Source organism: Oncorhynchus kisutch, unplaced genomic scaffold (assembly GCF_002021735.2).
Source record: "Oncorhynchus kisutch isolate 150728-3 unplaced genomic scaffold, Okis_V2 Okis04b-Okis11a_hom, whole genome shotgun sequence".
Taxonomy (NCBI): domain Eukaryota; kingdom Metazoa; phylum Chordata; class Actinopteri; order Salmoniformes; family Salmonidae; genus Oncorhynchus; species Oncorhynchus kisutch.
Window position 1 is genome coordinate 2,504,030 of NW_022261981.1, and position 14,213 is coordinate 2,518,242.

At 46.4% G+C, this 14,213-nt stretch overlaps 1 protein-coding gene across 2 annotated transcripts; it reads right to left on the reverse strand.

The window, feature by feature from the left end:
- Window positions 1-1,269: 1,269 nt before the first annotated feature.
- Window positions 1,270-9,894, reverse strand: LOC116352767 (galectin-related protein-like). Of its 2 annotated transcripts, XM_031813192.1 has the most exons (6): window positions 9,775-9,894; window positions 9,576-9,674; window positions 8,864-8,947; window positions 8,572-8,660; window positions 4,299-4,485; window positions 1,270-2,558 (listed from the first exon to the last, which is right to left on the reverse strand). In XM_031813192.1, exons 2-6 carry the CDS (start codon window positions 9,606-9,608, stop codon window positions 2,415-2,417), a joined length of 537 nt encoding a protein of 178 aa, XP_031669052.1. In that variant the 5' UTR covers window positions 9,609-9,674; window positions 9,775-9,894; the 3' UTR covers window positions 1,270-2,414. The 2 variants fall into 2 exon arrangements, with proteins under 2 accessions (XP_031669052.1, XP_031669051.1); XM_031813191.1 differs by having other exon boundaries at window positions 9,576-9,873.
- Window positions 9,895-14,213: the final 4,319 nt, after the last annotated feature.

The window sequence follows — 14,213 nt, forward strand, 5'->3', positions numbered from 1 at the left end:
CTACTGTGTTATTGACTTGTTAATTGTTTACTCCATGTGTAACTCTGTGTTGTCTGCTCACACTGCTATGCTTTATCTTGGCCAGGTCGCAGTTGCAAATGAGAACTTGTTCTCAACTAGCCTACCTGGTTAAATAAAGGTGAAATTTAAAAATTTAAAAATTAAAAACACCCATTCTGGTTCCAGGTAAACATCCATTCTGGTTCCAGGTAAACACCCATTCTGGTTCCAGGTAAACACCCATTCTGGTTCCAGGTAAACACCCATTCTGGTTCCAGGTAACACCCATTCTGGTTCCAGGTAACGCCCAAAAGGGTTCTTCTGCTGTCCCCATAAAATAACCCATTCTGGTTCCAGGCTACCACCCATTCTGGTTCCAGGTTAACACCCATTCTGGTTCCAGGTAGATACACTCCTAGAATAAAAAGGTGCTAAGGTGCCATTTCAGATGCGGAAATTGGTTGAATCAATGTTGTTTCCACATCATTTCAACAACCAAAAAAGTATTTGTGATGACGTTGAATCAATGTGGAAAACTGATTGGATTTGCAAAAAGTCATCAACAAAAGGATCTTCTTTTCACCCAACGTTTAACCTAAATCCAATAACATGGTGGAATTCTTTGTTGATTTCACGTTGAAGTCACGTTGAATTCACGTTCATTGACAACTCAACCAAATTTAAATCAAAACTAGATGTTGAACTGACGTCTGTGCCCAGCTGGTATGCTACCATAGAAAAACATGGCTGCTGTACATTCATAACACCATTCAGCCTTCCTATTCTTCAAAACAATCAACCGCTGATCCATAACCGCTAGCTAACGGAACAGTCTGTAAACTTCAAGAGGTACCGGTTACAGTTTCGGGTCAACTGTTTTTTATTTTGGGCAAAACATTTCACTTCGGTGTTCCCTAATGAATACGATCCTGGTTTAAAAAATGCTCAAGTGTGGAAGAGAATCCACCATTTGCATATACAGTAATAATCTGGTCTGTGATAGCGAGGTTTTGTGGAATGGTTGTTTAGGCTGGCCATCGCTGGGTGTTGTTTTCACTATGGGGTTTTTCTTCATTTACAAGTCAGAGTCCAGTTAAGCAAACTCCTTAAAGGGATAGTTCACTCCAAGATAGGAGGCTAGGATGTTTTCAAACCTAGAAACACCACCTGAGTCCATATTCCACACCACGTGTTGTGTTGTCTAGACTCTGCTGTGAGCCTTTGGAGAAACCTACAGTTCTCATCTAGAACCCAAAGGAATAGGAAAGATTGGCACCTCTAATTCCAGTTTATTAGCTCCACACAGAACAGTTGAGGTATAAAACACATCTGATAAACTTGGATTTTGTGGTGAACTACCCCTTTAAAACGAACCAATCATTCATCACTGTTAAATAAGCAATGTAAACAAAGCTCCAAATGAACGATACATTCTATTCACTACCACATAGCTCTATGTCGGTGCAATATCTATATCTACAGGAGGAGAATGGTTGCAATCAACTGAAACTGTGAGTAAGAACCACCATTAATACATTGCATACAGTTACAAGACATTTCAATCAAAAAGCTGCTACGGTACATCTTGCCGAGACTCCACAATATAATCCTCATTTCCCTTTCCAAATGGCACCCTATTCCCTACGTAGTGCACTACATTTGGCCAGAGCCCAATGGGCCCTGATCCCTATATAGGGAATAGAATGCAATTTAGAATGCAACCTCTGTATGTAGGTCATTGAGTTAGGATGCCAATAACCATGACAACCAACCAACCAACCAATAAAACCCAATTCAAGAACCGGGAGAGAGTGCAAAAATGGAAGCTCCCATAATACTGAGCTTGTCAACCCCACGAGATAACCCTCATTTGCAGTGATGATGTTATATGTGATAAATAGTGTTGATTCCTGAGAAACCTCATGAAAGCAAATACTTTGGAGTGCTTTACGGCTGTGTCCCAAATAGCACTCTTAGTGCCCAATAGTGCCCCAAAAAGCAGTGCACTATTACATTTGGAATGGGGCCCCCTCTCTCAGCAAAATCCCCATAGGATGCTTGGTAACCATGAGCAGGCGTTTATATTGTGAGATCCCTGACACACACAGAACTGAGGAAGAAAACAAAGGAATTCTTTCAGAACAAAGACACACAGAGCTGCGTTGCATTGCAACCATTCAACCAACAATTAGGAAGGTCACAATAACGTCAGATCTTGGTTGAGACGTGACAAGATAAAGGGGAAAGAAGAAGAGGAGTGACGGCAGAACCAAACCGGGATGGGCGAGGCCTTTCCAAAGCGCTAGGCCCACTGTCGCTGCAGTGTTGCATTGTGGGTATTGTAGTAACAGGTGTGTGTGTTCACCTGTATTGAGTTCTTGTTGTGTCACACACTGGCATAGCAGCTGGGTTGGTTAACCTAGCTTGGTGATCTGTAGACCCCCTTCTATCCTCACTGTATCGATGGACGGCAAAGATTTCACTTTGTGAAAAAAGTCAAAGAGCGGATTTCCGTCCACAAATATCCGGAAGCGCGTGTGTTCGCAGTGGATCTCCATCTGGAGAGAGAGAAGAGAGAGGAGAGAGAGAGAGAGGAGGTAGAGAGAGAGAGAGAGAGAACAGAATAAAACACCCCATTTCTAAACAAAGTCACATTATGTGGCCATGTGGTTCTTTCTCCAAATGAAAGAGAGCTTGTTAGTTTTGCATAACTTATCACATCTCTAAACCACATCCTCTGACAAATGTGTGACTGGAGCAACCTGCTTTACAATAAACCACAACAAGGAACAATGTGTGACTGGAGCAACCTGCTTTACAATAAACCACAACAAGGAACAATGTGTGACTGGAGCAACCTGCTTTACAATAAACCACAACAAGGAACAATGTGTGACTGGAGCAACCTGCTTTACAATAAACCACAACAAGGAACAATGTGTGACTGGAGCAACCTGCTTTACAATAAACCACAACAAGGAACAATGTGTGACTGGAGAAACCTGCTTTACAATAAACCACAACAAGGAACAATGTGTGACTGGAGCAACCTGCTTTACAATAAACCACAACAAGGAACAATGTGTGACTGGAGCAACCTGCTTTACAATAAACCACAACAAGGAACAATGTGTGACTGGAGCAACCTGCTTTACAATAAACCACAACAAGGAACAATGTGTGACTGGAGCAACCTGCTTTACAATAAACCACAACAAGGAACAATGTGTGACTGGAGCAACCTGCTTTACAATAAACCACAACAAGGAACAATGTGTGACTGGAGCAACCTGCTTTACAATAAACCACAACAAGGAACAATGTGTGACTGGAGCAACCTGCTTTACAATAAACCACAACAAGGAACAATGTGTGTTCCTTATCACTGAAAAAACTATTTAAATCCATTTTAGAATAAGGCTGTAACGTAACAAAATGTGGAAAAGGGTCTGAATACTCTCCGAATGCACTGCATGTAACGATATATAGAGACACAGATGAAGAACAAGTCCCTGGTCAACTACATAACGTCTGTACTGAATCATATCACAGCCACTAAAGAGAAGTCAGAGAATGGTAGAGCGAGGGAGTGTATGAGATAGACATAAGGGTGGAAGGCCAATTATCATGAAGTTAAGACCCTAGTTAACTGTGGTCCCATAGGGCTCTGGTCAAAGGAAGTCTACTAGAAAGGGGATGCGGTGCCATTTGGGAAAGGTTGGATAAGAACGTGAAGTGTTCTTGGTACCCTGAAGGGATGGTCGGGTTAGGGGTTAGAATTTAAAAAGAGAGTGGATTGTTATGGTATCTTGAAGGCCTGTTACAGTTAGGGTTATGGATTAAGGGTTAGGATTAGAGGTTAGGATTAGAGGTTAGGATTAGAGATTAGGGTTAGGGGTTAAGATTAGAGGTTAGGATTAGTGTTTGGATAAGTTTAACAGGTACCCTGAAGGGCTGGTCAGGTTAGGTGTTAGGATAAGTGTAACAGGTACCCTGAAGGGCTGGTCAGGTTAGGTGTTAGGATAAGTGTAACAGGTACCCTGAAGGGCTGGTCAGGTTAGGTGTTAGGATCAGTGTAACAGGTAACCTGAAGGGCTGGTCAGGTTAGGTGTTAGGATCAGTGTAACAGTTACCCTGAAGGGCTGGTCAGGTTAGGTGTTAGGATCAGTGTTAGGATCAGTGTAACAGGTACCCTGAAGGGCTGGTCAGGTTAGGTGTTAGGATCAGTGTAACAGGTACCCTGAAGGGCTGGTCAGGTTAGGTGTTAGGATCAGTGTTAGGATCAGTGTAACAGGTACCCTGAAGGGCTGGTCAGGGATGAAGGGGAAGTAGTCGATAGACTTCTCCTCCTCGCTCCATTTTCCCGAGACGCGGGAGTTACGCAGAAACTGGCGCTCAGCGAATCGAGCACTGAGTTTCAGGGCCACATCCGGCTGTGGCTCCTCCTTCTCTGTGCCGCGGCCGCAAGTCAGGCTGACGTCAAAGCTGAGACGGAAAGAAACAGAGAGAAGAAAAAATAAATAGGTGTCTCTGTGCTGGTTTAACAATATCCCTTTTACCCTAGTTAACCTGTCCCTTAGTGGGAGCCCTAGGTAACCTGTCCCTTAGTGGGAGCCCTAGGTAACCTGTCCCTTAGTGGGAGCCCTAGGTAACCTGTCCCTTAGTGGGAGCCCTAGGTAACCTGTCCTTTAGTGGGAGCCCTAGGTAACCTGTCCTTAAGTGGGAGCCCTAGGATAGCCCGTCCCTTAGTGGGAGCCCTAGGTAACCTGTCCCTTAGTGGTTTCACTATGTAACCTGTCCCTTAGTGGGAGCCCTAGGATAACCTGTCCTTAGTGGGAGCCCTAGGATAGCCTGTCCCTTAGTGGGAGCCCTAGGATAGCCTGTCCCTTAGTGGGAGCCCTAGGATAGCCTGTCCCTTAGTGGGAGCCCTAGGATAGCCTGTCCCTTAGTGGGAGCCCTAGGATAGCCTGTAGGGGACATAGTGGAGGGCTTATAGGGATGTGGTGCTGTAGGGGACATAGTGGAGGGCCTATAGGGACATAGTGGAGGGCCTATAGGGACATAGTGGAGGTCCTATAGGGACGTGGTGCTGTAGGGGACATAGTGGAGGGCCTATAGGGACATGGTGCTGTAGGGGACATAGTGGAGGTTCTATAGGGACAAAGAGTAGGGCCTATAGGGACGTGGTGCTGTAGGGGACATAGTGGAGGGCCTATAGGGACGTGGTGCTGTAGGGTACATAGTGGAGGTCCTGTAGGGACGTGGTGCTGTAGGGGACATTGTGGAGGGTCTATAGGGACATGGTGCTGTAGGGGACATAGTGGAGGGCCTATAGGGACATAGTGGAGGTCCTATAGGGACGTGGTGCTGTAGGGGACATAGTGGAGGGCCTATAGGGACATGGTGCTGTAGGGGACATAGTGGAGGTCCTATAGGGACAAAGAGTAGGGCCTATACGGATGTGGTGCTATAGGGGACATAGTGGAGGTCCTATAGGGACGTGGTGCTGTAGGGGACATAGTGGAGGGCCTATAGGGACATGGTGCTGTAGGGGACATAGTGGAGATCCTATAGGGACGTGGTGCTGTAGGGGACATGGTGGAGGGCCTATAGGGACGTGGTGCTGTAGGGGACATAGTGGAGGTCTTGTAGGGATGTGGTGCTGTAGGGGACATAGTGGAGGGCCTATAGGGACGTGGTGCTGTAGGGGACATAGTGGAGGTCCTATAGGGACGTGGTGCTGTAGGGGACATGGTGGAGGGCCTATAGGGACGTGGTGCTGTAGGGGACATAGTGGAGGGCCTATAGGGACGTGGTGCTGTAGGGGACATAGTGGAGGGCCTATAGGGACGTGGTGCTGTAGGGGACATAGTGGAGGTCCTATAGGGACAAAGAGTAGGGCCTATAGGGACGTGGTGCTGTAGGGGACATAGTGGAGGGCCTATAGGGACATGGTGCTGTAGGGGACATAGTGGAGGTCCTATAGGGACAAAGAGTAGGGCCTATAGGGACGTGGTGCTGTAGGGGACATAGTGGAGGTCCTATAGGGACATGGTGCTGTAGGGGACATAGTGGAGGGCCTATACGGACGTGGTGCTGTAGGGTACATAGTGGAGGTCCTGTAGGGACGTGGTGCTGTAGGGGACATTGTGGAGGGTCTATAGGGACATGGTGCTGTAGGGGACATAGTGGAGGGCCTATAGGGACATAGTGGAGGTCCTATAGGGACGTGGTGCTGTAGGGGACATAGTGGAGGGCCTATAGGGACATGGTGCTGTAGGGGACATAGTGGAGGTCCTATAGGGACAAAGAGTAGGGCCTATACGGACGTGGTGCTGTAGGGTACATAGTGGAGGTCCTATAGGGACGTGGTGCTGTAGGGGACATAGTGGAGGTCCTATAGGGACGTGGTGCTGTAGGGGACATAGTGGAGGGCCTATAGGGACATGGTGCTGTAGGGGACATAGTGGAGGTCCTATAGGGACGTGGTGCTGTAGGGGACATGGTGGAGGGCCTATAGGGACGTGGTGCTGTAGGGGACATAGTGGAGGTCTTGTAGGGACGTGGTGCTGTAGGGGACATAGTGGAGGGCCTATAGGGACGTGGTGCTGTAGGGGACATAGTGGAGGTCCTATAGGGACGTGGTGCTGTAGGGGACATGGTGGAGGGCCTATAGGGACGTGGTGCTGTAGGGGACATAGTGGAGGGCCTATAGGGACGTGGTGCTGTAGGGGACATAGTGGAGGGCCTATAGGGACGTGGTGCTGTAGGGGACATAGTGGAGGTCCTATAGGGACGTGGTGCTGTAGGGGACATAGTGGAGGTCCTATAGGGACAAGAGTAGGGCCTATAGGGACGTGGTGCTGTAGGGGACATAGTGGAGGTCCTATAGGGACGTGGTGCTGTAGGGGACATAGTGGAGGGCCTATAAGGACATGGTGCTGTAGGGGACATAGTGGAGGGCCTATAGGGACGTGGTGCTGTAGGGGACATGGTGGAGGGCCTATAGGGACATAGTGGAGGGCCTATAGGGACGTGGTGCTGTAGGGGACATAGTGGAGGTCCTATAGGGACGTGGTGCTGTAGGGGACATGGTGGAGGGCCTATAGGGACATGGTGCTGTAGGGGACATAGTGGAGGGCCTATAGGGACGTGGTGCTGTAGGGGACATAGTGGAGGTCCTATAGGGACGTGGTGCTGTAGGGGACATGGTGGAGGGCCTATAGGGACGAGGAGTCTGTGTAGGAGAAACACCACATAACTGTTGTCATTATGTTCTGCATCTGGAGGAGCAGCATGTTGACATCTCCATGAACTTTAGAACAGGCATTTAAAACTGATGTCACTAAATGTGTTTTTAAACTGACCATTAGTTTCTATTGAGGCCTATAAAGGACACACCCTAAAATGTCTCAACAAGCACCGTTTCCCAACTGGAACACTATCCCCTTTGTAGTACACTACGTTTGATGAGGGCCAATGTAGCCCTAGTGGCCTACATAGGGAATAGGGTGCCATTCGGGAGACGGACCAGCTCTGTCTCAGCCTGGCCTGACTGGAGGTGAACACCCTGCCTTGCATTATGAAAAAGCCAACCTTTCTCAACACAGTTCTCCATTTCTCCTCTTCACCTCCCCAGGCCGTTTCGTTGCCTTCTGCCATGCTGCTAATAATAAACTATTCTTTGATCTTTTTCCTTTCTGAGCCTGTGTTCGATTCTGTCTTTTACAATACATGTTTTCTCTCCTTATTAGGCTAGAATCACATTCTTCAGCAGACATAACATCGAAAACACAGCATTCACCAATAAACATGTAATACACAGGCCTACAACAATTCATTCTATAGGCTACAGTCTTACAGAATCAGAACTCTACCTAAAATGGAATGGGACTTAGAATCTAATGAAAAAGCACTATATGAAAGATAAGAAGTTGGTAATGACAATCAGATAAGCCAGGGTGCAGTTGAAAAATAGACCTAGTTAGCTCTAGTCCAGGGCACTTCTCTTCTTCAAGAATAAGTTGAAGGCTCAGCATCAGCCAGCTGCACGTAACGACATGGACCAGAGCTAAGACCTAATGAGTGGAGGTTATATCGCCCTGGACCAGAGCTAAGACCTAATGAGTGGAGGTTATATCTCCCTGGACCAGAGCTAAGACCTAATGAGTGGAGGTTATATCTCCCTGGACCAGAGCTAAGACCTAATGAGTGGAGGTTATATCTCCCTGGACCAGAGCTAAGACCTAATGAGTGGAGGTTATATCTCCCTGGACCAGAGCTAAGACCTAATGAGTGGAGGTTATATCTCCCTGGACCAGAGCTAAGACCTAATGAGTGGAGGTTATATCTCCCTGGACCAGAGCTAAGACCTAATGAGTGGAGGTTATATCTCCCTGGACCAGAGCTAAGACCTAATGAGTGGCGGTTATATCTCCCTGGACCAGAGCTAAGACCTAATGAGTGGAGGTTATATCTCCCTGGACCAGAGCTAAGACCTAATGAGTGGAGGTTATATCTCCCTGGACCAGAGCTAAGACCTAATGAGTGGAGGTTATAGTCTTAGCCTACCTGTCTGGCTCCAGATCAACAATGCCCATGACAATGACCTTCTTCCCCGGCCTCATACCACCTCTGATGCGGCCGCTGAATGGCACCTTCTACGATTGAGAGACAACATTTTATTTTAAATCATCACATTTAAATCATCATCACAACACATAATGTAGACAAAGAAAAAGGTTGTAGCCCCCCCATCCTCCAGGGTAGGAGATGTGGTAATTATTTTTTAACGGATTACATATTGATATAATCCAGGCCTATATATTGATTAACGTGGGTGTTTCAGGATGAATAGTCCCACCAGAAGCCGTGCAATGTCCTCCCTATCCGGAGAGATAAGCCCGGGGTTCCCGAACGAATCGTTGTGATGGTCATCTTCAGTATTCTTCAAAACCACCAGAGACAAAGGGGAAGTGAAAAAACACAACGTATTGATCAGGTACAGCCTAAATGAAAGTAGCCTACTCAATGGGCGGAGTAGCCTAGCGTTTTAAAAGGCTGCTTATTGCTCTAGATGGCTTCTCTGCGGTTGAAAACGCCGACGGAATGGTCCTCATGCAGCTATTCAACAATGAAAAGGTGGGGAAACCCATGGCTGTCAAAACATCTGTCATGTTGTAGACTAGAGCGCGTAAGACTGTGAGAACGATCGGTCATTACCACAACTCGCACATAGACAGCCCACATGTACAGTGATAACGAGAAGTAATGCACCGCTGCCTTCTATAGTAGCACGTATCGGTCAAACGACCTAGGTGAGCACCACACAGATACATTTTATCATGCAGAATCATAGTGAATTTGTTCCGCGCCCCACATCAGAGGTCGACTCCGGCTGTGTTTGGGAATGCACGGACAGCCTATTGCCATATTACTCCCCACAATCATAGAAACTTCATGATGACATTAATTATAGCTCTCCACAAATGACACGCTTAACCGTTTTACGTGCAGACACAGAAAACAACCAATTCCAAGCAAACCGCTGTTTTCCTGAAAATGTTAATACTCACTATTGCGTCTTTTTCCGTTGCCGACACCGCCATCTTGACTTGTACAGAATACCATAGGATGCTTATCAGAAGAGAGGCAGCCCGGACAGTCCTCCTCTCCTGGAATGTGGCAGCAGTGACTCAGTCAACATATTTCTAGGTGTCCACACTCACACTCCACATGCAGCGGAGATGAATCGTAAACAATACGTGGAATTACCTGCGGTATTCACATTTAGGACTAGGATACGTCTGGTGTAGCCTGGGTGAGGTGTTGTAGTAGGCTATGTCTGGGCTGTATTTATCCGCTCTAGAAATGGGTGGATAGTCTTTTTATTTTGCTGACGTATGCTTTACAATAGTAAGAGGGGCTTTGGTAATCCCCGTCTGTTCGTGAACGAGAACGAGCCAGGCTAATCAGTTTTAATTTCCTACAAGAACCTTCACCTGATTAAACTGTACCCCCATAAAGTGGGGGCAGTTCTCTCATTCGATTCTAATCTTGAGTGGAGATATTTAGTATAGCTTCGTTCCTAGACTAATGAAAGAGGCCTGGTATGTAGTAGGAGCCTATAGGATAGAACATTTAACCATTTTGGGATGATAATGATAGTGAACAAACTGTGGCGCTAAAGAAACAAACGATTTGATATATAAATCTAGGCTATAAGAGTACAGCTACTTTTGTTCTTGAAAATGTAACCTTTATTTAACTGTTCTATTCTGCAGTTCCATCATCCAGAAACAAGGTCTCATTGGGGTTCTAGAACCTATTGGTTCTGTATAGAACGATTTATCATAAGAGTGTAGCCAACATGTTGTAGACAGAGATTAGATGACAAGATGTTTTGTGGGTCTCAAGCCTTCTGTCTTCTCACCCTGTTAGTGACTTCCTCGGTCAGAGCAGCCTACATGATTGGATAATAGGGGCTGTGTGTTGGGGCTGTGTGTAGCCCTGCAGGAGGGTATAGAGGAGATGAAAAGGTTGGGACTGAATTGGCTACTGAAGAGCTGCTGGTGTCTACTTTTATTTATTTATTTTATTTCACCTTTATTTAATCAGGTAGGCTAGTTGAACAAGTTCTCATTTACAACTGCGACCTGGAGACCTGGACCTACTACCGTTATGCCCTTGAGCAGGCACTTATTCTGTAACACAGGATGGCTCTCAAAAGACAGAAAGGCACATCTCTGACATTCTGTCCATTGCAGCGCCTGTCTCTGAAGTTATGCTGGCTAGCCCAGGACATATCTCCTACCACCCTCTTTTCTTCAAGTCATGGGGGCTAGGTCGAGGACATATCTGTTTGAATGTTAATGTCGAGACAGAGGCATTGATGCGAGTAACCAGTCTTGTTCAGTACATTACATTCGGGTATCTCAAGCACACCGGTAAACACTGGAGTTGCAGTAATTAACATTTACCACCAGATGGCATCACTGTGCCATCTTACACCCATAACAACAATCTCCTACCATCCTCCCCTCTTCAAGTAATGGGGACTAGCCCAGGACATATCTCCTACCATCCTCCTCTCTTCAAGTCATGGGGACTAGCCCAGGACATATCTCCTACATCCTCCTCTCTTCAAGTCATGGGGACTAGCCCAGGACATATCTCCTACCATCCTCCTCTCGTCAAGTAATGGGGACTATCCCAGGACATATCTCCTACCATCCTCCTCTCTTCCCTGGTTTGTCTATTCTCTTCATCTCTCTCGTTCGCTTCTTTCCATCTTCTCAACCCCCCCAAACACACACACGTCAACAGATCTCCCACCAAGTCAATACTGGGACCCGAACCAGCTCCCACCACGGCTAAGGACTGTATCCAGGCACTCAGCGTTGTGTTGTGCGTAAGAACAGCCCTTAGCCGTGTTATATTGGCCATATACCACACCCCCCTCGGTCCTTATTGCTTAGAGGACAATCCATACACCAGAGGTTTCCTCAGGAAGGTAGGAGAGGTACATTTGGAATAATTCTCTGGAATAGTGTATATCCTAGGGTTGGAAAATTCCTTTAAACTTTCCCAAAATTCCCAGGTTTTCCAGAAATTCCGGTTGGAAGATTCCTGAAATCAGGAGGGAATACACAGGAAATCTAGGAATCCTCCAACCAGGGTGTCTTGAAAACCTGGGAACGTATCAGTGCAACACAAGCTCCAAAGAAAATGGCGTCCCTCGCCGTAACTGCAGCAGTATAGGATACTTACTGGGGGGTTTGTTTTAGATAGAAACAATATAGGTTTATATTGAAGACTGCTCTGTTTATTATGCTAAGATGGCATCCTGCTGCCACACATAGACCTAAACTACAGAAACTAATGTATCCACACATAGACCTAAACTAGGGAAACTAATGCAAAAAGCCAAGATAGTACCGCCTGGTACGGAAACTGCTCCGCCCACAACCGCAAGGCTCTCCAGAGGGTAGTGAGGTCTGCACAACGCATCACCGGGGGCAAACTACCTGCCCTCCAGGACACCTACACCACCCGATGTCACAGGAAGGCCAAAAAGATCATCAAGGATAACAACCACCCGAGCCACTGCCTGTTCACCCCGCTATCATCCAGAAGGCGAGGTCAGAACAGCTGCATCAAAGATGAGACCGAGAGACTGAAAAACAGCTTCTATCTCAAGGCCATCAGACTGTTAAACAGCCATCACTAACATTGAATGGCTGTTGCCAACATACTAACTCAATCTCTAGCCACTTTAATATTTAATAATTGGATGTAATAAATGTATCACTAGCCACACTTTAAATAATGCCACTTTATATATAATGTTTACCTACCCTACACTCATCTCATATGTATATACTGTACTCTATACCATCTACTGCATCTTGCCTAAGCCGCACGGCCATCGCTCATCCATATATTTATATGTACATTTCTTGTTATTCCTTTACACTTGTGTGTGTATAAGTAGATGTTGTGAAATTGTCACGCCCTGACCTTAGATATCTCTGTTTTTCTATGTATGTTGGTTAGGTCAGGGTGTGACTAGGGTGGGTACTCTAGTTATTGTATGTCTAGGGCCTTTGTATGTCATGGGTTTTTGTATGTCTATTTTGGCCTGATATGGTTCCGGATTTACGCGCTATATCCCCAAGGTGTCTTCACAGCCCAGTGCGTCCTGTGCCAGCGCCCGCCACTTATCGAGCTAAAGTGAGCATCCAGCCAGGACGCATTGTGCCAGCTCTATGCTCCAGGCCTCCAGTGCGCCTTCACAGTCCAGTACGTCCTGTGCCTCTTCCTCGCACTCGCCCTGAGATCCGTGTCACCCAGCCCGGTACTACCAGTGCCGGCACACCACGCATCAGACCTCCAGTGGGCCTCCACAATCCAGTGTGTCCTGTGCCTCTCCCCACACTCGCCCTGAGGTGTGTGTCTTCAGCCGGTGCCACCTGTACCGGTCCCACGCATCAGGCCTCCAGTGCGCCTCCACAGTCCAGAGCTTCCGGCGACAGTTCACAGTCCAGAGCTTCCGGCGACAGTTTCCCGTCCAGAACCTCCAATGACGGGCCACAGTCCGGAACTCCGGCGACGGGCCACAGTCCGAGGGGTCTATATTTTGGTTTGGTCAGGGTGTGACTAGGGTGGGTACTCTAGTTTTTGTATGTCTAGGGTCTTTGAATGTCTAGGGGTTTTTGTATGTCTATGTTGGCTGATATGGTTCCCAATCAGAGACAGCTGTTTATCGTTGTCTCTGATTGGGGATCATATTTAGGTAGCCATTTTCCTCATTTGTGTTGTGGAATCTTGTCTATGTATAGTTGCCTTAGTGCACATCAGTAGCGTTTGTTTGGTTGTTTGTTTTGTTCAGTGTTTCGATTTATTAAAATTGTGGAACTCTACTCATGCTGCACCTTGGTCCGATCCTTTACGACGAACGTGACAAATTGTTAGATATTACTGCATGGTCGGAACTAGAAGCACAAGCATTTCGCTACACTCGCATTAAAAATCTGCTAACCATGTGTATGTGACAAATAACATTTGATGTGTCTATTGTTTTTATTTTTGTAGGGTTGCTACTACATTTTTTTGGTTAGGGCAAATCAAATAAGACATTTTAAACTGGAAATTATCAAATTAGAAGCATTTTTGTACCTTGAATACACTACAAGTTTCCATTTCCTGCTGTGCAGGAAAATTCTCTGCAACAAAAGTGATCAATTTAAGATATTACATCTTGTAGCTACTATTTAGTAGTATGTTAACAGGTGCGTTCAATCCGGAGCAAGAGGCCTGCATGCATTCAGTCTGAATAATGCCTCTTCTACCTTCTCAAGAACCAACCTGTTCTACCACTTTGAAATAGGCTATAGACCAACTACACCCTGATGACAAGGAACTGTCAGCTGATCTTCACACAATGTTTACTTCTGTTGGTTCATGTTATCACACAGCAGGGCTAAGCGCACACACTCATTGTACAGTACTATAGGCTATGTGTTGCTCTCCATCTTCTAGACTTCAGCTCCTTCTTGTGTAAGGGAACCCTTTCAGGTGAGTCCCTGTGTATTTTCGGACCAGTGTTTTCCTAGTTGGCTAAATACAGCTGTGTGTTTTTGTATTTGCTTATCTGTGTTCTTGCAAAGATTGGCTAACGGTTGGTACCGTATCGGAGCATATCTGAATTATAA

What these genes read in the sequence shown, in the direction of transcription:
- LOC116352767 (XM_031813192.1), bottom strand. Translation starts at nt 9,608, where the DNA reads ATGGCGGTGTCGGCAACGGAAAAAGACGCAATA. An exon ending in GTTGATCTGGAGCCAGACAG is followed by an intron (nt 4,486 to 8,571) that starts GTAGGCTAAGAC and finishes TTTCCGTCTCAG; the next exon opens with CTTTGACGTCAGCCTGACTT. An exon ending in TCCCTGACCAGCCCTTCAGG is followed by an intron (nt 2,559 to 4,298) that starts GTACCTGTTACA and finishes CTCTCTCTCCAG; the next exon opens with ATGGAGATCCACTGCGAACA.